Source organism: Rutidosis leptorrhynchoides, chromosome 7 (assembly GCF_046630445.1).
Source record: "Rutidosis leptorrhynchoides isolate AG116_Rl617_1_P2 chromosome 7, CSIRO_AGI_Rlap_v1, whole genome shotgun sequence".
NCBI classification, from domain to species: Eukaryota; Viridiplantae; Streptophyta; class Magnoliopsida; order Asterales; family Asteraceae; genus Rutidosis; species Rutidosis leptorrhynchoides.
Genome location: NC_092339.1, coordinates 380,273,620 through 380,296,598, shown reverse-complemented (window position 1 = coordinate 380,296,598; position 22,979 = coordinate 380,273,620). Strand labels below are relative to the sequence as shown.

At 34.6% G+C, this 22,979-nt stretch overlaps 1 protein-coding gene across 1 annotated transcript; it reads left to right on the top strand.

Moving 5' to 3' along the window:
* The first annotated feature begins 8,027 nt into the window (after window positions 1-8,027).
* Window positions 8,028-21,581, top strand: LOC139858204 (beta-ketoacyl-[acyl-carrier-protein] synthase III B, chloroplastic-like). The gene is made up of 8 exons (XM_071847057.1): window positions 8,028-8,122; window positions 12,257-12,405; window positions 19,461-19,597; window positions 20,228-20,333; window positions 20,443-20,561; window positions 20,653-20,717; window positions 20,951-21,173; window positions 21,273-21,581. The coding sequence occupies exons 1-8, from the start codon at window positions 8,067-8,069 to the stop codon at window positions 21,492-21,494; spliced, it is 1,077 nt and encodes a 358-aa protein (XP_071703158.1). The 5' UTR covers window positions 8,028-8,066; the 3' UTR covers window positions 21,495-21,581.
* The last annotated feature ends 1,398 nt before the right edge of the window (window positions 21,582-22,979 follow it).

The following is a 22,979-nucleotide window of genomic DNA, read 5'->3' as shown; positions in this document are numbered from 1 at the left end:
AAGTTAGTAATATAGAAATTAACACTAATAATAATGTAAATATCTGCTCGATTACGATTATATGTATTAATGATTATACAAATGATATAGGTTCGTGAATCCGAGGCCAACCCTGCATTGTTCAGTTATTCAATATAGTCATATGTATTTTTACTACAGAATACATTAGGTGAGTTTCATTACTCCCTTTTTAAATGCTTTTGCAATATATATTTTTGGGACTGAGAATACATGCGCTTTTATAAATGTTTAACGAAATAGACACAAGTAATTGAAACTACATTATATGGGTGAATGATCGAAGCCGAATATGCCTCTTTTGCTTGGTAACCTAAGAATTAGTAAACCGATCTACTAATTGACGCGAATCCTAAAGATAGATCTATTGGGCCTAACGAACCCCATCCAAAGTACCGGATGCTTTAGTACTTCGAATTCGTTTTTTTATCATGTCTGAAGGATTTCCCAGAATGATAGGGGATATTCTTATATGCATCTTGTTAATGCCGGTTACCAGGTGTTCACCATATGAATGATTATTTTTGTCTCTATGCATGGAACGTATATTTATGAGAACTGGAAATGAAATTCTTGTGGTCTATTAAATTGATGAAAATGAATGTTTATGATAAACTAATGAACTCACCAACCTTTTGGTTGAAACTTGAAAGCATGTTTATTCTCAGGTATGAAAGAAATCTTCCGCTGTGCATTTGCTCATATAGAGATTTTACTTGGAGTCATTCATGACATATTTCAAAAGACATTGCACTCGAGTCGTCGAGTTCATCAAGATTATTACTAAGTCAGTTATAGTTGGATATATTATGAAATGGTATGCATGTCGTCAACTTTCGATGAAATGAAAGTTTGTCTTTTAAAAACGAATGCAATGTTTGTAAAATGTATCATATAGAGGTCAAGTACCTCGCGATGTAACCAAATGTAATGTATTCATTTAGATGGATTAGGACGGGTCATTACAATAACCATCACGATCCTGTTAAAAAATTACCTGAACCAAGTTTGGCTCCCCAAACAAGTAAAAGCAATAATAAAAGAAAAAGACCTAGCTCTGGAAAATCGAAATCTTTAGGAGTTTCAAAGAAGCGTGATTGTTGTTGGTCTAGTCTTCGCCGGTGGAAATCATCATCATGAATGGTTAATATCAAGAATTCAGCACGAAAGCAGAGGATTGAAGATAAACCTTTGAAGTCGACATGTTCAACCTGTGCAGCGAAAACAGTTCCCAAAGGTAAATCCTCTGGCCAAAGTAAAGGTAGGAGCTCGTCAAGCAATTCCTTCAATTCAAAAGACTCTGCCATCATCAAAGAATATGGGTCAAGAATTGGATTAAAGTGGAAGGAGAAATCTTCTCCTCCCCCTCTGTAAGTTGTATTGTCTGGCCAAATAATTTCGTTAACCTAGTTTCCAATGAAGATAATTACCTTTAATATTAGAAGCTTCAAAATTGGGGGTGATGAAGATAAATTCGGGTGGGTAAAAAGTCTGATTCGTAAAGAAAACCCTGTCTTCTTTGCAATTCAAGAAACAAAACTCCACTCGGTTGATTTTAGATGGGCATGTTCATTGTGGGGATCAAGTGATTGCAAATTTTTACAAAAATCCATGGTGGGGAAATCTGGGGGACAGCTTCTCATCTGGGACTCAACCAAATTCGAAGCTATCAGTCCTATCGTCTTTGATTGTGTAATTGGGATTCATGGTGTTTGGCAAAATTCGGGTGATAGAATTAATGTTCTTAATATCTACGGCCCTCATGATGATTCGAAAAAACAAATCCTATGGGATTCTTTGACTAGGCTCTTAGGTAACAGTGATGATGAAGCTTGGATACTGTATGGAGATTTTAATGAGGTCAGGTGTTCAAGCGAAAGATTCAATTGTGAATTCAATTCTGCTAGGGCCCAAAGATTTAAGGACTTCATTAAAAAAAAATGGATTGTTGGAAATCCCTTTGGGTGGCAGGAATTTTACGCGAGTTAGTGATGATGGATTGAAGTTCAGCAAGCTGGATCGCTTTCTTATCTGTGAAAAATTCGATTGTCTATGGCCCAATCTCTCTGCTACGGCCCTGGACAGAAAACATTCTGACCACTATCCATTAATGATCAACGACATTGAGAAAAATTATGGTCCAAAGCCTTTTAAAATTTTCGATGCCTGGCTCGATGAACCTGAATGTGATCATATCATTAAAGAAGCATGGGAAAAACCAGTTCCAAACATTAATCGAAAAGATTGTATGTATCGGAACAAACTAGAAAATGTCAAATAGGCGTTAAGAGCGTGGAGTAACAGTAAATTTAATTGCCTAGATGGAGAAATCGAATTACTGAAATCTAACGCTCTCAACTTGGAATTACAAGCTGAAGTTGGATTATTAGACGAGAATGGTCATAAGCTATGGTTAGATTCAAGGAAACAGTGGCTACATAAGGAAGCCATCAAAACAAAAATGCTTAAACAAAAGTCTCGAATCAAATGGATAACGGACGGTGATGAAAACAGCCGCTTCTTCCACTCTATAATTCGAAGGAAAAATAGTAAGTGTAATATCAGAGGGTTAATTATTGATGATGTTTGGAACGACAGCCCAACTGACATCAAGGCTGCTGCCTTCAACCATTTCAACAGAATATTCAGCGAACCGGATGGTGATCGACCGAGCCTTAAGGATTTACACTATCCTTCGATTTCTTGTGATGATGCAGCGGCCCTTGAACTACCTTTTGATGAAAAAGAAATTCACGACGCAATCTTAGACTGTGGTAGCACGAAGGCACCGGGACCGGACGGTTTTAATATGTGTTTTTCAAGAAATATTGGGACGTTATCAAATGTGATCTTGTAAGTGCAATTGAGTGGTTTTGGAACAAGTGTGAATTCTCAAAGGGTTGCAAAGCCTCTTTCGTCACTTTGGTACAAAAAAAACCGACCCTCTCGGTCTTGGAGACTTTCGACCAATTAGTCTAATTGGTAGTTATTATAAAATAATTGCCAAAATTTTGTCAAATCGCCTTCGCAAGATAATTCCATCCTTGATTGGTCCTGAGCAAAGTGCATTCTTGAAGGAAAGATTCATACTTGATGGTGCACTCATTGTCAATGAAAGTATTGATTTCTTAAAAGCGAAAAAGAAAAAAGGGATTCTTTTCAAGGTTGACTTTGAGAAGGCTTTTGATTGTCTTAATTGGAACTTTCTTCTTGAGGTTATGAAAAGTATGGGTTTCGGTGAAAAATGGAGAAAGTGGATTCATGCTTGCTTAAGCTCGGCTTCGATTTCTATTCTTGTTAATGGGTCACCCACTAAGGAGTTCTCACCAAGTCGAGGGGTTAGGCAAGGCGATCCGTTATCACCCTTTTTGTTTATTATTGCGGCAGAAGGATTGAATATACTAACTAAAGCGGCTACGGATCATGGACTCTTTAAGGGTGTGGAGATTGGTAACGATAATATTCTCATTTCGCATCTCCAATATGCGGATGATACTTTGTTTTTAGGCCAATGGAGTAGGGAAAATGCATATAGTCTTCGGAATCTTCTATAATGTTTCGAACTTGCTTCGGGTTTAAGAGTTAACTTTCAAAAAAGTTGTCTTTATGGGATTGGGGTTGATTACAATGATGTTTGTCATGTGGCGAATCGTATTGGTTGTCAAGTAGGAAAATTCCCATTCACCTACCTCGGGTTGCCGGTTGGTTCTAAAATGAATAAATTAAAAGATTGGGAATCGGTCATTGAAAAGATAAAATGTAGGCTTGCGGATTGGAAAATGCGAATGATGCCTTTTGGAGGAAGAGTTGTGCTAATCAAATCGGTCCTCAATAGTCTACCGTTGTATTACTTCTCTCTTTTTCGTGCCCCGCCGTGTGTTTTAAAACTACTTGAGTGTGTGAGACGAAATTTCTTTTGGGGTGGGTCGGGTCATGGGAAAAAAATGTGTTGGATCAAATGGGATAATGTTATTTCCTCATTTGAAAAGGGGGGTCTTAACCTCGGGTCACTCAAAAGTAAAAATGTGGCTCTCTTAGGAAAGTGGTGGTGGAGGTTTAAAACCGAAACCAACTCTCTTTGGGTCAAGGTCATTAAAAGCATTCATGGTTCTTTTGGTGGTTTGGAGTTGGGGCGTGATTCTTTTCACTCTCCGGCTTCGAACCTTTGGTATAACATTTTTTTAGCAGGTAACATGATTGAAGATTTGGGCATCCCTTTCAAGAATTCTTTTGCGAAGACTATTGGAGATGGATCGACAACTCTCTTTTGGGATGAACAGTGGGCTGGAGATTTCAAGTTTCGTGAAAATTTCCTCGTCTCTACAGACTTGAAGTCGAAAAGTGCTGCTGTGTACAAGATCGGGTCAGCAACAATGGAGCAGAAAGAATTTTTTTTGTGGAATTGGGCCCGTGAGCCTGTGGGCCGAACAGGAACTGAATTCAATCAGCTGGTCGCTATCCTCGAGTCATTACAGCTTAATCGGAGCAGCTGTGAATCTTGGTCGTGGCGTTTGTCTTCTTCGGGTAATTTTACTGTTAAGTCTCTTTCGATTCTCATTGATGATGGACTTATTGCACTAAGCGGGTCAACCCCTGAAACCCTTCGTAATCATCTCGCTCCTAATAAAGTGGAAATCTTCGTTTGGAGAGCAATCAAAAAACGAATTCCGGTTAGGAGTGAGCTTGATAAAAAAGGAATCGACCTCCATAGTGTAAGATGTCCATTATGCGACGATGACGTGGAAACGGTGGACCACTCGATTATCTTTTGCAAATACTCGATGGATCTATGGTGTCGGGTGTATCAATGGTGGGATCTTGAAAATTTTTCTAATCTAAGTGTGTCCGAGACTCTTCAAGGGAACAATGGTGCGGCTATGTCTTCCTCGGGGAAAAATATTTGGCAAGCAACGGAATGGGTATGTGTGTATTATCTATGGAAAAATCGTAACAATAAAGTTTTTCGTGGGAAATATTGTCCAACCTCGGTTTTGTTGAATGAGATTAAAGTCAAGTCTTTTGATTGGATATCTCACCGACTAAAGAAGAAAAAGTTGGATTGGCTCACGTGGTTGAATAATCCGAATTCATATCTAACACTTTCATAGTTTAGATCCTTGTAATTTGCTATTGATATTGTAATTGTGGGTGCATGTTTTTGTTCATAGGTTTGTCCACTCACAAACCTATAGTGTGATGGATTCTCTTTGTATTATGGGTTCGGGCTCGATTTAGGCCTGACCATTCTTGTACACTCTTATTTGAATTAATATAATTTCTTGCTTTTCAAAAAAAAAAAAAAAAAAAAAAAAGATTTATAAATTTTTCTAATGTATGAGTATGAGCATATAATTTGCACAACTAAAAAAATGAACAAATAAATTTGGACTGAGGGATAAATATTAATGTATATAAAATTTTAAAAAATCAAACACAAACTAAAATACAAATTAAAATGTTTTTAAATTCGACATGTAAACACGGTTTTAAAAGCTAATATATTTTTCTAACTATTTATATGCTTATATACTTACGCTAATAATCTAAGACTTGTAATAAACTACACAACCCTTTACCCAATTGATATCGCCTCATTTATGCATTTATTTATTCGCGATATTGGGTTCTTTTGGTTATATATTCGAGAGAATTGAAGATTTTGGTGTGTGATTATGTTAGAAAGAATGTTTTCAGCTCAAGAGGTTGTTAGGAGAGCGTTTCAGACGAATTCGGCAAGTTTGGGCATCAAATGAGCAAAATAAAGTAAAAAGACAAAAATAAACGAGAGCTGAACTTCCCTAATTTACTTACAATAATCATTAATTTTTAAATTCTTAAATTCAACTACTCTCTGTAGAACGAACTAGTCTTTTACTTATTATGTGCTATACGAACGAGTTTTAGTTGCCTGTATTCTTTGCTGTTTTAGGACAAATTGTCTAGTTATTTTAGGTTGCATTTTTGCACATCACCAATATATATATATATATATATATATATATATATATATATATATATATATATATATATATATATATATATATATATATATATATATATATATATATACTAATTAAATAACCCGTGAAATCACGGGTTTATTAAATAATACAAGTTTAAACATACTTTTATGGAGAATACTTACCAAATCACTGGGAAAAAGAACTAAATCACTAAAGTTTATAAAATGCATATAGATTATAATTACAACGAAAACGTACCACAAATATTTTTTGTGAAACATATACATCCGAAATAATCAAAGATAAACTACAAACATATAACATATTGATGTACTTAACTTGGATGGGGTAAATGAACTACCTTCGAAGTTGTGATGTGGTCCGGCGGTTGGTGACCTGCCTCCTTTAGGGGAGGTCAGGAGTTCGACCCCCGTTGGCTATATATTAAAAACACAATTTCATCCCTGCCATGAAGTATCCACCCATGACACCTTTCCCATAACGTTTTGGGTGGGGGTGGGGGTTACTTGGCCTTGCATTTGGATCGGTTTCAAGGTTTTCTCCCGGGCAGCGATGGGGGCGGGTTATTATCGATGCATCGGCATAGTCAAAACGGGAGATGATCGCAAGGGTGGTTTAGTCCCCCTCGGGTGATCCCAATCGCTGTTAAAATAAATGAACTACCTTCATTCTCGCACCACCATCTTCCAATTTTTATCACAATTACTATTTTCATTGTCATAAAAAACCTACATTACAATCTTTTATTGAGATATTTACTTAGCATACATATGTAACATAGTTAATTTCATAAAAAGAACCTATATTTAAATACTAATAATAAGAATTATAATTATAAATATAATAATTAATAATTAATAATAAATAATAATAATAATAAAGTTTGCTTAAGAATTAAATATTTATATTTTTAACAAGATTTATTAGTAATAACAAATGCGTCTTGAAATTTTTTTTAAAAAATAAAATGCAATTATTTAATGAATATTATACAATATGCTTCAAAGTTTGTATACGTGTTTATTGAGTGTTTTGTAAAAGATTGTACAATTTGTTTTAAGGAATGTACATATGATCATTGGAGTCTTTTATCATAAGGTTATACATAATGTTTCAAATATTGTACATATGATTATGAGGATGTTTTACCATAAGGTTGTACATAATGTTTCAAATATTATACATATGGTAATGATGGTGTTTTACAATAAGATTGTACATAATCTTTCCCATATTGTACATTTGTTTAATATAAATAACTACTTTAACGACATTATCATGGATATCTTAGAAATTTTCTTTTTATTTTTAAGCTTGGGAATTGTTATCTTTATAACATTATCAAATTAGAGCTTATATATATATATATATATATATATATATATATATATATATATATATATATATATATATATATATATATATATATATATATATATATATATATATATATATATATATATAATCACACTTATTTTATAAAGCACGAATTAATTATCAAAAAATTCAAATGAGATTAAAGAGACTCGAAGGGTATATTCACTCAAAAATTGATGTTCTCCACTAGAGAATGTCACACCATGACATTTAACACGTCACGGTGCTAAAAAGTGTACTCTCTAACTCCACATTATTATCAGATTTTATAAGTGCACTATCTGACCTCACGTTACTGTTACCAGACTTTACGGTTGGAAATTAAATGATCCAATGAAACTAGACTAAATTTGATAGATGTTTTTAATGGAGAATTTGGTTATAATGTTACTATGGTAGGTGCTCCTACGACACGACAATTCTTCATGTAGCGTAGAGGTGGGCATGGTAGCTGTTCAAATTAAGCTGCCCCCATGAATAAATATATATAAACTATAAACTATATACTCTGTATATATCGTCTTCAACATTCACTAATTAATTAAAAAGTTAAATAAACCTTCCTAGAAATTCATTTCGCATTTCTTTTTTTTTCTTTTCAAAATGGCAAATTCATATGGGATTTTGAAACCAACTATGAATGGTTCATCACGCATTAGTCGATCTGGTGAGTTTTATTTTCGTAATATGGTTTCCAAAAGGGACGTCGTCCGTTGCTCCAACATGTCTCAAGCACCCTACAGGTTAGTTAGTGATCTTATTCCACCGATTGTACGTGAATTAAAGCTTGATATATATAGTAAAAAGCTAGGAATATGTATTACTGTCAAACACTACTCACTAGTTACATGTATGAGATTTTTGAACGTTGCACTGGGTACATCATCATCATCATCATCATCATCATCATCATCATCATCATCATCATCATCATCTTATTAGATAAGTTGAAAATAAAGTCTCTTGCATATACTATGTGTACTATCGTTTTAATTTTAGCCCAATAAGTCAACCAACATGTCCAACATACATAAGCCTATGTTTCTAAATACTCTATAACTAATTGGTAATATATTATGCATTGTATCTACTTCAGTGGCGGATCTATGAATGATAGTCACTGGTGTCACTAATAACTCAATTTTCTTTTCCGGATTATTTATTTTATTGGCTTTTTTGGACCCATTAATGTTAGATTTTACATAATAAGTCATGAACCCTCAATCCTTCCTCTTTGTTTGTTCTAAAAAGTCTGTTTTTTGTTTACTTCGTTACCACAAGAAAAACTAGTACTCCGTAAGTTGTTATTGGTTCTGAAAAGTAAACTTTTTTTTTTTTTTTGTTTTTTTTTGTGGATTAATGGTTGTCTAGTTATCTACCAAAGATGGAATGGTTTATGTTAATTGTATATTTGATGTTTGTATACAGTTTGTGCATTGTTGTTTAGTAATGTGTTCAATAAATAATTAGATAAATCGATAAATGTTGTCAATATTTGTCAATATGTAATTTAAGTATATCATTTGAATCTATCTATTATAGTTCATGATATATGTTTCTTCAAATATATAAATATATATTTTAAGAGTCATAAACCAATTACTTAACGTAAAATAAGATTCAAGTTTTTGTATATTAATTCAAAATAAGATTTGCTAAGAATATATGACAATGTTCCTAAAATTATTAATTTAAGAAAAAATAGGGGGCTAAATTGTACTTCATATAGTACTAGGGTTAAATATAAACAATATGTTGGAAGGGAGCGAGGTAAATTATATTAAAACAAAGAAAAAGTATACTCCGTATTTTATTAGTGGAAAAGTAATTTTTTTTTTTTTTTTTTTTGAAAAACAAGGTAAAATATATTAATTAGGAAAAAAAGTATACAAACGAAGACTCAACCAAATACTAACAATATTAATTAGTGGAAAAGTATTTACATGTCACACAATACAATTATGTTCCCCAAATACATCTTCTTACTCACAACCACTTTCTGCAACTTTTTTCTTCCATTAAAACCAGAATAATCCATTAAACCCAATATAAGATTTATATTGTGTTCAATAAATTTCCTAATCTAGTCATCAGATCCACTGGTGTCACTCTATATGATTTACACTACACAAAGGTGTAACTAGTTAAAATCCCCAAAAAATTTCTATTAGGTTGCGTATTTCACTGGTTGCACGTGCTACCGATGCTAAGGCTATAGATCCGCCCCTGATCTCCTTCCGTTCAACATGCTACCAATATGGATATTGCGCCATCTACATCCGGGTTACAACCGTAGCTATGATATATACTATTTTTTTTTTTTTAAAGGCAATAAATTTATATATATAATAAAACTAGCAAGAAGCTAGTAGTTACAACAATTCTAATAACTTCAATAAACAAGATTCCACAACTCTACCAATCTCGAAAAAATACAACACATATGACTACAATTTCAACAATCTAAGCTTCTATTCGCCGCCCAAATCAACACCACACTAGTCCACATAAGGGCAACACTAGTTAGAACATGAGATCGGATAAAGAAACTAACCACGACTAACACCACGAAACTGAAACTGAGATAAAACCCGTCGATCACACAATCTAACAAAGTGGTGGTATAGCGAAATGTAGAAATGTTAGCGGAGAAAGAAACTACGAATGCAAAATTATAACCAATACCCACGACTTGAATTTCTGCCCCTAAACGCCGAATCAACAAGAACCACAATCATGAAATAACCTTGAAACCAAACATAGAAATAACCTGAAGCCACGAATCTAATATCACGACCATAAATCTCAAAAAACAATGTTCACGAACCTTGATTATAGCCATAACAATCTCACATCTCGATCCGGATCACTCTTAACACTATGACTCAAAAAAGCATTAAAACAACCCGAACGCACCAACACAAACCTTTTGTAGTCACCGTCTGAAATCACAACCTAAACTCATCCGAAGCTACAATCCAAAATCATCTGAAACCACGTTATAAACGACCCAACACAATCTGCATCAACTGCTATTTAGTAAAACCAAAGCACATGTTAGCAATTAATTTAATTTTAACTCGTAGCTACTACAATATAACCAACAGAATCGTAGGTGGCTCAATGCATATAGACAGCAGTGAAAGAAAGGTTTCAACTTGAAATCATAAAAATTTTCAAATGGCTTTCATAATCAGGCAAAATAACTAACTCACATCTTCAATTTAATGGCCATAACTTGAAGGAACACGATGACAATATGTTAGTAAGCATCGCAACATAAAAAACCAACCAAAGACGTCCGGAAACTACCGGAAAGCAACCCGAAACTACTCGAAACTACCCGAAAGAAACCCGAAACTACCCGAAAGCAACCCGAAAGCGGCCCGAAATTACCGAAAAGCAACCCGAAACTACCCGGAAACATCCGAATACTACTCGAAACAAGAATGAAAACCACCCAAATACCACCCACGAAACCTGATGGAACTACTCGATCGATATTGTAGCTTACATTCGTGTACTTGAGAATGGTTACTAGATAAGTACAGAGTACTTTAGATATCCTTTTGTAGCTTCATACTTGATGAGACTACTCGACTGATTTCAGTATCACTTTAATCTACCCGAAAACATCCGATTGAAAATATGAGGAGGTTGAAATACTATCACCAAAAATTAAGACCCCTGTAACTACCACCCAAAGCTCAAAAAACAACAGACCCGAACTACAAGTCTACCAATTTGATTCGAGAACTAAAAAAAAACCTAAAAAAGTTACCAAGCGAAAAAAAGAAAAAGGATAGAAGAGAACATATATAACTGATGAAGGGAGAATGAGAGAGGTACTCCGGACCGCCGGCAAAAACCGACTGCCGGAGGAGAGGAATAGCAGGTGGCGGCCGCTGATTTTTTTGTTTTAGGGTTTCTATAGAGATTAGAGAGAGACTTGTATTTTTTTATACAAAATATATATCAAATGAAATAGCAAGATAGAGATCCGAACCAGAATCAACTTTGTATGATACCAAGATCTTATCCAATTGACCGGTGTTGTTTTTTATGCTATGATTTATACTATTTGTTGGGTCGTTCTTAGCTCAATCACATGTCAAATATATAAGCTCATGAGTTTGATCACCAATACTCTAAAACCGGTAAGTAATATAGAGATGTTTAATTCTTCAATACTTACATATTAGTTTGGTTTAATTCTGATGTGAGACAAGATTACCCAAAACACTATACAATTCTACTTGGTTAGATTATTACTCCATATTTTTTTCACAAGTTTCACTTAACTTCTCTTTTCTATATCATCGTCACATTTGTATCAGCCCTTTCACTAACCATTCAATAAACTTCCTCCATTCCTATTACCTCTAACTTTTCATTATTTAATTTATATTTAAATACTTAAATAGTTAAAATACACATTACATTAGATTAATAGTTTTAAAAGATTACCTTAATAAATAAAATTTATAACATTAACAATTGAAAATACGATTTATATTAATTAATGATATAAAGGAAGATACCTAATAAACATCTAACCGTTTTTTATAGAATTGTTTGTCAAAATACAATTTATTATGCAAAAAATGTAACATATTTAATTTTAAGTATTTATTAATATTAATATATTAATTAATGGAGTATATATTTATTGAAAATTTCTAATGACAACCCTAAGGGTTGTCTTTAAGAAATTAAGACATGCTTAATGTATTTGTACATTATAATTAACCACCCATTCCATGAAAATAACCACCTCCAACAATCAAATTATACCACTATTTTATGCATCAATTACTTCTTAATGAAGGGTTGTCATTAGAAAACTTCTATATTTATATATAACTAAAACGTTACAGCGTGAATGGCAAGAGGTGCAAACTAGTTGGGTGTGGCTCAGCTGTACCAGCTATTACGTTCTCTAATGATGAGCTTGCTCAGATTGCTGATACCAATGATGAATGGATATCTAGTCGAACAGGAATTCGTAATCGCAGAATTCTTACAGGTTATGATTTCATCTTCAACTGCCAATGAATTTTATTACTCCGTATTCTACTACCAATACTACCCACTACAATATGTACATTACATAGAAAAACAGAAATAATTACGCATATAATCCCTATGGTGTGTTCAAATTTATAGATATAATCCCTTAACTTTTCCTGCATTGGTAGTCATTATGGTTTTCATTTTTTGAACATGTGGTGATTTCAATTCGTTTTCGGTGTTTGAAAGTTGGTTGTAAAGGCATTGTTAAATCTTATTCTTGTCTAGATTTCAAACTTATTAGAATTGAATTGGTTTTTCATTACAAAAATTGTAAATAGGTTCTTATATAGTCTTTAATCTGTTGGAGAAATTGATTTTGATATATATGTGATCGGGGTTTATGAATTGGGGATAAAAGAAGGTAGTAAATGTCAAATGGAGAAGATGGTGAATGAAGGAGGTAAGTATGGGAAAGGGAAGTGGTTATGGTAAAAAGACAAAAATACTCTCATGTGCCTAGCATGTGACTGAAGTTAACGTAAACATTTAACGATCGTTAGGCCGGGGGACTATCCACGCAAGAATTACAAACTATAAAGACTGCCGATGCAAAAGAAGTTTGAGGACTATATTCGTAAATTTGAATATACCAAAGGATTATCTGTGTAATCATGTCTAAAAATTACTAAGACCACTTCTTGTCGTTAAGAAAATGACATTAGGCATCTTAGGGAAGAAAAAAAATGCACGGATCTAGAAGCTGAGCTAGAAATTCATATTAGAGCGCGTAATATGTTAAGAGTATATAATTACAACATTGCTCAAATTCGAGTAATACAATATGAAAAGTGGTAACAACTTATAGTCATTGCTAAGAACTTAGACTTGCCATAAATATATGCTAGAATTTAACCTATGTATTTTTTATTTTGTTTTATTTTTTTTGATAATGAGGGTTTCTACCTATTCCTGATTATGCAATTTTTATATTTGAACCTCAATCTATATCAATTACTGGGATTAATTACTTCAACAATAAATCACACAACGGTAAAGTCAATAGTTAAACACGAACGAATGAAACATAAAAATATACATGCACACTTACTATGTGGAAAACCTCTCAAAGAATTTGTAAAAGCCGCACTATTTGTAGGTCACTTAAAATTGCAATTTATGAAGAATATTACAAGTTGATGATTTTAATTCTCGATACACTTGAATATGCTTACGAAACTTTCAACACTAGAATACACTATCAAAATTCTCCACCGTCATTATTAAATCATAGAAGCCATATATCATATATGACACGAAGTCGCAATAATTTACTCACTACACTCTAAAGTAACGGTTTAAAAATGTATTGACAGTCTCATTTTCAATTTTTGAAAATCTTAATTTTTCAAATTTGACATTAAAATTTTTGGTTGTACTATATTATACTTGATGAATTTTTAAAAAATGTATTGAGTACTAAACATGAATTTATTGGTACAGTTTTTTTTTTTTTTTTAATCAACTATTATATATTCGAAATAAGATACTGAAAGTTAAAATAAAAAAGTAAAAAATTAAAAATTAAATTCATACAGTTATTTTGAGATGCAAAAATACTTATTATATTACAAATCAGATTATCAATTATCAGATTACCGTGTTTTAAGATAGAGTTGTTTAATGTTTTGGAACTTTGTAGTACTTTTGATTCAATTATAACTTTGTTCGTCTTTTTCATTTATTGATGAAAGACTCTATTTTGATGTTATAATTTTTGCCAAATTTTTTTTTATCAAATTACTAGTAAGTGTAACTTCTCCAAATCACACTTTATTAGAAAACTAATTACTCCTAATATATAATATCAGACTAATACCAACTCCATATTTATAAGATCCTATATGTTGGAAGCTTCGACGAGCCCAACACACCACTATAGAGGATCTAGACTATACTAGACTCACTACACCAACACTTTGACGTTGGTTAGCCTTTAATTTTATAAATCCTTAGTGCACAATGTACTTAGGCGACAGTGTCGACCATATATCTTTAGGCGGTATAACCGACCATGTATTACTTAGGCGGCAGAGCCGACCATATAATAAGAACAACAAAAGTGCACTAAGAACTTAAACACAAACTAAGGCTTGATCGGGAAACTTAACAAAAACACTTATATTAAATTACAATTACAATATTACTTACAAGCTTTATCTTCTCTACTTTCGCTAACTCACACTCTTCTTCTCTTCTTCACAACTCACTTCTTATTTCACTCTCACAACTTCACACAACACAAATGAAATCTCCTCCCATATTTATACTACTCCATGGAACATTCTAGAACCTAGATATTTCCATGGATATATAAATATCTAGATATTTCTACAACCTACAAATATCTAGATTTTTCTTTTACATTTCAATTTCTAGATTTTTCTCTCATATTCTAATATCTAGATATTTTCTTATACATATTAATATCTAGATATTTTACCCATATACATTTACTAATTCCATATCATTCTAAATTTGCATTGTATTTTAACACTCCCCTCAATGCAAATTTTCTTCCAACGATGTCTTGCAGACCATTCCAAGTGCTTCTCTGAATTTTGTAAACTTCGGTTTACTTAGGCTCTTGGTGAATATATCTGCAACCTGTTCATCTGTATTTGTTGGCACCATCTTGATCTTCCCTTCAAGGACCTTCTCGCGAACATAGTGATAGTGCACTTCTATATGTTTTGTTCTCGCATGAAAGACTGGATTTTCTGCTAGACGTATAGCTGATAAGTTATCGCAGAAAAGCTTTACTTGATAATCTGTTGATTGATGAAGATCTTCCATTAGCTGCTTCAACCAAGTAATTTCTTGTGTTGCTGATGATGCCGATCGATATTCTGCTTCGGTGCTTGATAAGGATACAGTTGGTTGTCTCTTGCTGCACCATGATATTACTCCCGATCCAAGACTAAACATGTATCCAGTTGTTGATCGTCGTGTATCATAGTCTCCAGCGTAATCAGCGTCACAATATCCAGTCACGTGACATTCTTTTGTTTTCTTGTACAAAATGCCAAAGTTAATAGTGCCTTTAACATACCTTAAGATGCGTCGTACAACATCAAGGTGAGGCTTCTTCGGATTGCTCATGTATCGACTAACCACTCCAACTGCATAAGATATGTCTGGCCGGCTTAATGTGAGATAAATAAGACTTCCGACCATCTTTCGATACATGGTAACATCTTGAAGACTTTTTCCTTCATCTGCTCGTAGTTTTATATTCGGATCCATCGGAGTTGAGATAGGTTTGCAATTAAACATTCCGTACTTTTGTAAAAGATCTCGCGCATATTTCTGTTGTCCCAGAAATAATCCTTCTCTTTTCTGCTCTATTTCGAGTCCAAGAAAATGTTTGAGTTCTCCAAGCTCCTTCATATGAAATCTGATAGACAGATTCTCTCTTGTTCTTTGGATCTCCTCATAGTGATCTCCCGTGATAATTAAGTCATCCACATATACTAGCACTATGGCTAGTTTTCCTTAATCTTGTTTCACAAATAAACTAGAATCTGAAGGAGCAACTGTGAAACCACTTTGTACTAAGAACTCGCCAATCTTCCCGTACCAAGCTCTTGGAGCCTGCTTCAAGCCGTATAGTGCTTTCTTTAATTTGCAGACATGGTCAGGATGGGACTTGTTCTCAAAGCCTCTTGGTTGCTCCATATAAATTTCTTTGTCAAGTTCTCCATGTAAGAAAGCGTTCTTGACATCCATCTGCCACAGCTTCCAAGATTTGCTAGCGGCTAAAGCTAGTAGAGCTCGAATTGTTGTGATCTTCGCCACTGGACTAAACGTTTCTTCATAATCCAGCCCATATTGTTGAGAAAAACCTCTAGCAACAAGTCGAGCTTTATACCTTTCAATGGAGCCATCTGATCGAGTCTTCACCTTGTAAACCCATTTACAAGATATTGGTTTTACATCTTTTGGCTTTGGAACTAAACTCCATGTCTGGTTTTCTTTTAATGCATTAATTTCTTCTTCCATTGCTTTTCGCCATTCTTGACTTTGTGCTGCTTCTTCATAAGTGGAAGGCTCAATAGGTATTGATTCATCCACATGAGCAGCATTGGCATACCTCGGATTAGGTTGCCTCGGCCTTGTTGATCTCCGTAATTCTTGCACATGCTCCTCGGCATCCATTTGGCTTGGACGAACCTCTTCGGATGTAGATTGATGTACCCCAGTTTTCCATGGACTCGTTTCCTTAGAGTACGATCCATCTCCTTCTTTAATTGGATCCGATATGTGCTCTTTATGTTTTTCTTTCTCTTCTGGAACTTCTTCTAATCCATGAGATTCTGGAAGCTCTATCTTTTGAGATGACCACCATGAAGAAGCTTCATCAAATACCACATTTCTTGAAGTATGACACTTCCCAGTATTTGGATCACAACATCTCCATCCTTTTCTTGATTCATCATAACCGACAAAAATGCACCGAATTGCCTTCTTATCAAATTTGCTTCGTAGATGATCTGGTACGAAGACGTAGCATACACATCCAAAAACCTTGAGATGGTTGACGGTTGGCTTGATCTTCCATAATCTTTCATATGGTGAAATATATCCCAACTTTGTTTGTGGGAGTTTGTTAATCACGTATGAAGCCGTCCTCATACATTCGGCCCAAAATCTTCCTGGTACATTCTTACCATGAAGCATACTTCGACAGGTTTCAGCAAGATGACGATTCTTACGTTCTGCCACTCCATTCTGTTGTGGAGTATTAGGGCAAGTTAATTGCCTTCTGATCTTGTGCTTCTCAAGATAGATATTGAACTCGGTTGATAAATATTCTCCTCCATTATCTGTGCGTAAGCATCGAATCTTAGTATTGAGCTCACTTTCTACCTTGTTCTTGAACTCTTTAAACTTCAGAAAAGTCTCCGACTTCTCCTTCATGAAGTAAACCCACACATATCTTGAGAAGTCATCAATGAATGTCACCATATATTTCATACCTCCAAGTGAGGTTTGTTTCACTGGGCCGAAGACATCTGAGTGTATGAGCTCTAGTGGTGCCTTGGACTGATGCTCTGACTCCTTGAATGGCAATTGATGAGCTTTGCCAAATTGACATCCAGCACATATTGTATCTGTTCGGATATCAATTTGAGGAAGCCCATTTACTATGCGTTTCACCATCATCTCCTTTAACTTATTGTATCCCACATGCCCAAGACGTTCATGCCACAGATCAGCCGTCTCATTCTTTCGAGTCTTATCCACATAAGCTGTTTCAGCAGATAATACATAGACCGATTCTATTCTTCTTCCATGCATAACTGGATTGCTAACCACCTTTACTCTCTTGAATACGGACACATCTTCTGGTCCAAAGAGCACATAGTTCCCTTCTGCTGTCAATTGTGGTACTGACAGTAAATTCTTCTTTAGGCCAGGGACAAGATACACCTTCTCGAGTTGGAGCTTATGAGAGTCGCCTTCATTTGGAATTATTGTCTTTCCAATGGGAGAAATAGACAACCTTGAATTGTTGGCTGTCAACACGACTCTCTTTCCTTTGTAATCCTCCATTTCTTGCAGCTTCGTCCCATCGTTGGTCATATGATTTGAGCACCCAGAATCGATGATCCAATCATCTTTGTAGTTTATTTTTGACTTTAAGGTTGCTGCAAGAGCTTGATCATCCATGTCAGCTTCAACGGAGAGTCCTGCTTCTGCATCCCATGTTTCCTCATTAATGGTTGCTTCGAATGTGACCTCTTTATTCTCATCTCTTGCGGCAGCCACATTTCCTTCAAAAGTTCGCCTTCTGGGGAATCTACAATCTCGAACAAAATGACCCTTCTTGCCACAATTGAAGCATTCACCATTATTTCTCTTATCATTTTGCCCGTATTGTTGGCGATGATCTCTTCTTCCTTGTTGAGCTCCCCGAGCTCCCCCTGAAGTGTTGCCTTTTGACTTTGGGTGACTCTTCCATCCATATGTCTAACTTTCTTTCATCGCATCTTGTCTTCGAGATGTTGCTTTCTTCTTATTGATGAAGAGTGCATCTTCTCCGTCTTTTATGGTTACTTCATTTATCTGCTTGGCTAATGCCTCTTGATTAACCAATAAATTCTCCAGCTCTATTAATGATGGTTGAGTAGGCCATCCTCTCACAGCGGCTATAAATCCATTATACTCGGACCTTAAGCCGTGGATGATAATTCTCTTCATCCTTGCATCACTCACTTTCTCTTCAGGAGCAAGTTGAGATATCTCACGACAAATAGATTTCACCTTGGTGAAATACTGAGAAATAGATAGACTTCCTTGTGAGATACCTGCGAGCTCATTTTCCAAGAGCTGGAGGCGTGCTTCATTCTTCTTTGAAAATAACTTTTCAAAAGTTTCTCAAGCTGCCTTTGGTGTTTTCTCGTCACGGATGTGCTCCAATAGATCATCCTCGATTGTAGTCTTCAATATAAATAAAGCCTTCCCGGCCTTGATGTTCCATTTTCTCAAGGCTTCGGCATTTTCTTTCGGTGGAGGCGTTGTGTCACTGCCAGCAACTATTTCCCATAAATCCTGTCCTTGTAGGTAGGATTCTATGCAAGTCCGCCAATAACCATAGTTGTGGTTATTGAGACTCTTGATTCCACTGCTCGTACTTGCAAGATCTGCCATCATGACGTTCAACGTCCAATAAGCTTGGTCCCTGACCGATGAGCTTTCACAGTTCCTAACTGTGCTCCGACAGAATCTTCCTTAGAGCCTTGGTGAAAACAAGCCGATGTCATGATATCAGGGATAATACTATGATGATAATAATAATTGGGTAAATAACAAGAGGGGGATATGATGCAGAGACAAGTTCAGCTATTATGTCATGATATCAGGGATAATACTATGATGATCAGAATAGAAGATTTTGTTAACAAAGAGTGTAATGCACCCAAAAAGTGGCTAAGAGCGTATATTAAATTCATATACCAAAACTTGATGGTATTAGTATATTGTAGCAAGTGACTTAATTAATTACAGGTAACGAAAGCTTGACGGGTCTGGCTGTGGAGGCTGCTAAAAAGGCGCTTGCAATGGCAAATGTTGAAGCTGATGATGTTGATCTCATCTTGTTGTGTTCATCCTCACCCGACGATCTGTTTGGTGGTGGACCGCAGGTACATATATTAATACTTATAATTAATTAGTTAATACTCATTATTGTAATTTATTTATAGAAATGTGAAGTAACAAAAGATCCTATTATGTATTCATAGATGAAACATGATTGTTGACTGCATTTGCTCAACTAAGTATCATGCAAACAACTGTTAGATAATGGAACCTGTCAAGATTACTTTATTATTGATGCGTATTTATAAATTATATAGCGAAACCCTAATGGTAAAATCCTAATAGACCGAACTCCACAATGCAATGGGGCTGGACCAATACTAATACTCTAATAACAACAAATTGATCTTGAAGGGGAACAAGTACTTGTTTAGTTCATGATTATATAGCAAAACTTAATTAAGGTTTTACACCACTGCATGATAACTAAAAAACGAAAATCATAGTGGCGTAAATGCACAATTATTCTAGTTGACTACCTTAAATTAGTTGAAAGTTTCAATCATATAAGCAATGAGTTACACTTAAGAACCATCACAAAATAGCCCAATGATTGAGACCCATGAGTTCCTGCAAGAGGTCTCAGGTTCGAGATTGTGTACATAATTATCACATATAGATATTGGCTTAAGTTATTTCTTCATTGATTTTTTTTTTAATCATATTTTCCTCAGGTTCAAAAACTACTTGGATGTACAAGATTTCCACCAGCGTATGACATTAGAGCTGCTTGCAGCGGGTTTCTCTTAGGCCTAGTTTCAGCTTCCTGTCACATTCAGGGTAAAAAGATTTTTAGTTATAATAAAATTTTTTGAAGTATGTTTGATTTATAGTAATACTTTTCATGAGCATAATGATTAATGAACGTGCTCCTATATATATGTTGCAGGAGGCGGTTTCAAGAACGTCCTTGTGATTGGAGCTGACTGTTTGTCGCGTTATGTCGATTGGACGGATAGAAAGACGTGTATTCTCTTTGGTGATGCTGCTGGTGCTATCTTGGTCCAGGTTCCTTTAATTGGTCGTTGTGTATGTATGTTTATGCAACTGATTTTGCTTACTAATTAAATAACAACCGTCTATCACTCTGTTGGTGCAGTCGTGCAATGGTGATGAAGATGGTCTAATTAGTTTTGACTTACACTCTGATGGAGATGGCCTCAGGTTAGCCCTCACCACTACCACCTTGATCCTATATTGGAAAAATGTTAACATGATCATAGCATTATAGATTAATATAGGGTATTGATTCGTACACAACCAAATCTTTCATACACAACTTAACATACTTTATGATGTTGTACAGTACAACACTTCAAAGCATGTTTGGTTGTGTATGGATAAAAATTGATTGTGTACGAATCATCACCCATTAATATATTCCTTTCGAACTGTAGGTACTTGAATGCCGGTATAATACAAACTGAAACAAATTTTGCAGTGGGTGTTGACGGTTCAACCTTAGGATTTTCTCCTACAAACACATCTATTTCAGATATGCAAATGAATGGACAAGAGCTTTTTCGTTTTGTCGATAAAGCTGTGCCACAGACCATTAGATCGTCGTTAGCAAAAGCTGATCTTAGGGTGTCTGATATCGATTGGTTACTTGTCCATCAGGTTCAGTATCTACTCAATTCTATTCTACTCTAGTACTGTTTTATGTTGAACTTAATTGTGATCTCATATTGGTTTATGAGCTAGCATTGGTGTGCACAGGCTAACAAGAGGATCATTGATCGTATAGCGGCAAATCTTGAATTCCCAAAAGATAAAGTGATATGTAACATAGAAAACTACGGTAACACTAGCGCTGCTTCGATACCATTGGCGTTAGACGAAGCTGTCCGAAGTGGGAAAGTGAAGGAAGGTGAAATCATCATGACTGCTGGTTTTGGTGCTGGTCTTACATGGGGTTCAGCCATTGTTAGATGGGGCTAACTGTACTCCACTTTTGCTTTTTATATATCATCACTAACTTAATAAATAAATAAATAAATAAGAAATATGAATTAGATTACTAGATACCTCGAGTTTATGATTTTTCATTTATATTGCATCCATGAAGAAGAAATATAGATATGAGGAATAGGTATATCACTTATTGTGATGTTTATATAATCTTTACTAATAGCTATTGTGGACTGGGTTACTATAATATTATTTGGGCCTAAAAAGTTATAAGGTTGGGCCTTTATTTTGATGCTTTTTTTTTTTTTAGTTCCGTTCCAATCCATGCTACGATTATAACAATTTACATTACGATTTTCAAGTCATGAAATTTTCAATTTTGTTTGTTTATGCCCGATGTTTGAAGTACATAATCAGGGTTATCACCAAACATAATGAGAAAACTAATCAATCCAAATGACACATTGGATTAGGTAACCTCTTGCTGATTGTGAATTCACAACCACAAATTTGTGATTTGTGATTACAATCATTTGATTCATTTCTTTGCTTCATATTTCTTCCACCATTTGTGGTTGTAATTGGACACGGCTTCATTCTTAATTAAATTCATGTTTCACATAAACGTACACTTATCCATCTAAAACCGAATTAGTTTCTTAATCCAAAAGCTAACTAATAAAGTTTGCACAATGAGTCATTACTAATACGCCAAATGCTGCATCGTTATTCATTATTATTGTATATATCATCATATACGTTAGGTTTTTCAGTTGACAAACAATCGCTCAAGACACGTACACCTGCCTAAATGTCGTATTAAAGCGTATTTATATATGGTACCATTGAATTGATGGAGATCAACAGCCAAACATATATAGCCTAAATACAAAGCTTACAACTCCTACAAACTGTGGCCACATAAATTTTCATCCACACGTACAATGAATGTTATTGAGATCTAACTACCTATAACCATAAGTTGTGGTTAACAAGCCATTGCATGTGACTCTTAAGTTTTTACAGTATTAGTTTTAATTTTTTCAACAAGTATATAATTCAAATTATTTTGTTGAAATACAAGTTAATGTGTTTATATATTGAAAAATAAACATACAATTATTAGCAAGTCTAGCATAAATAATACACACATCTGGTAATTACTTAAAAGTGGTGAAAACAATGACTACAAAATTTACTTGGCAGAAGTTAAGTGCCTTCATAATCCACCATGCATGAGGTTATTAGTAACAAATTTTCATCATTATTTTCACTATTTAAGTTAAATTAGAAGTTAATTGACGACACAGAGTAGACGGTGCACATGTTGTTGATTAACTGTATTATTCAGAGACAGAATCTGTTTAATTGTTTAATCATAGCTTGTAATTAAATATTTCACACATCTTCTTCTCATAAACATGACTGGCCCAGGGCCACTCATATCCAAATATAAAAACTACCAGAGTTCCACATCAGCATTAGTGACTAAACACAAACTTCCTTATAAATAGG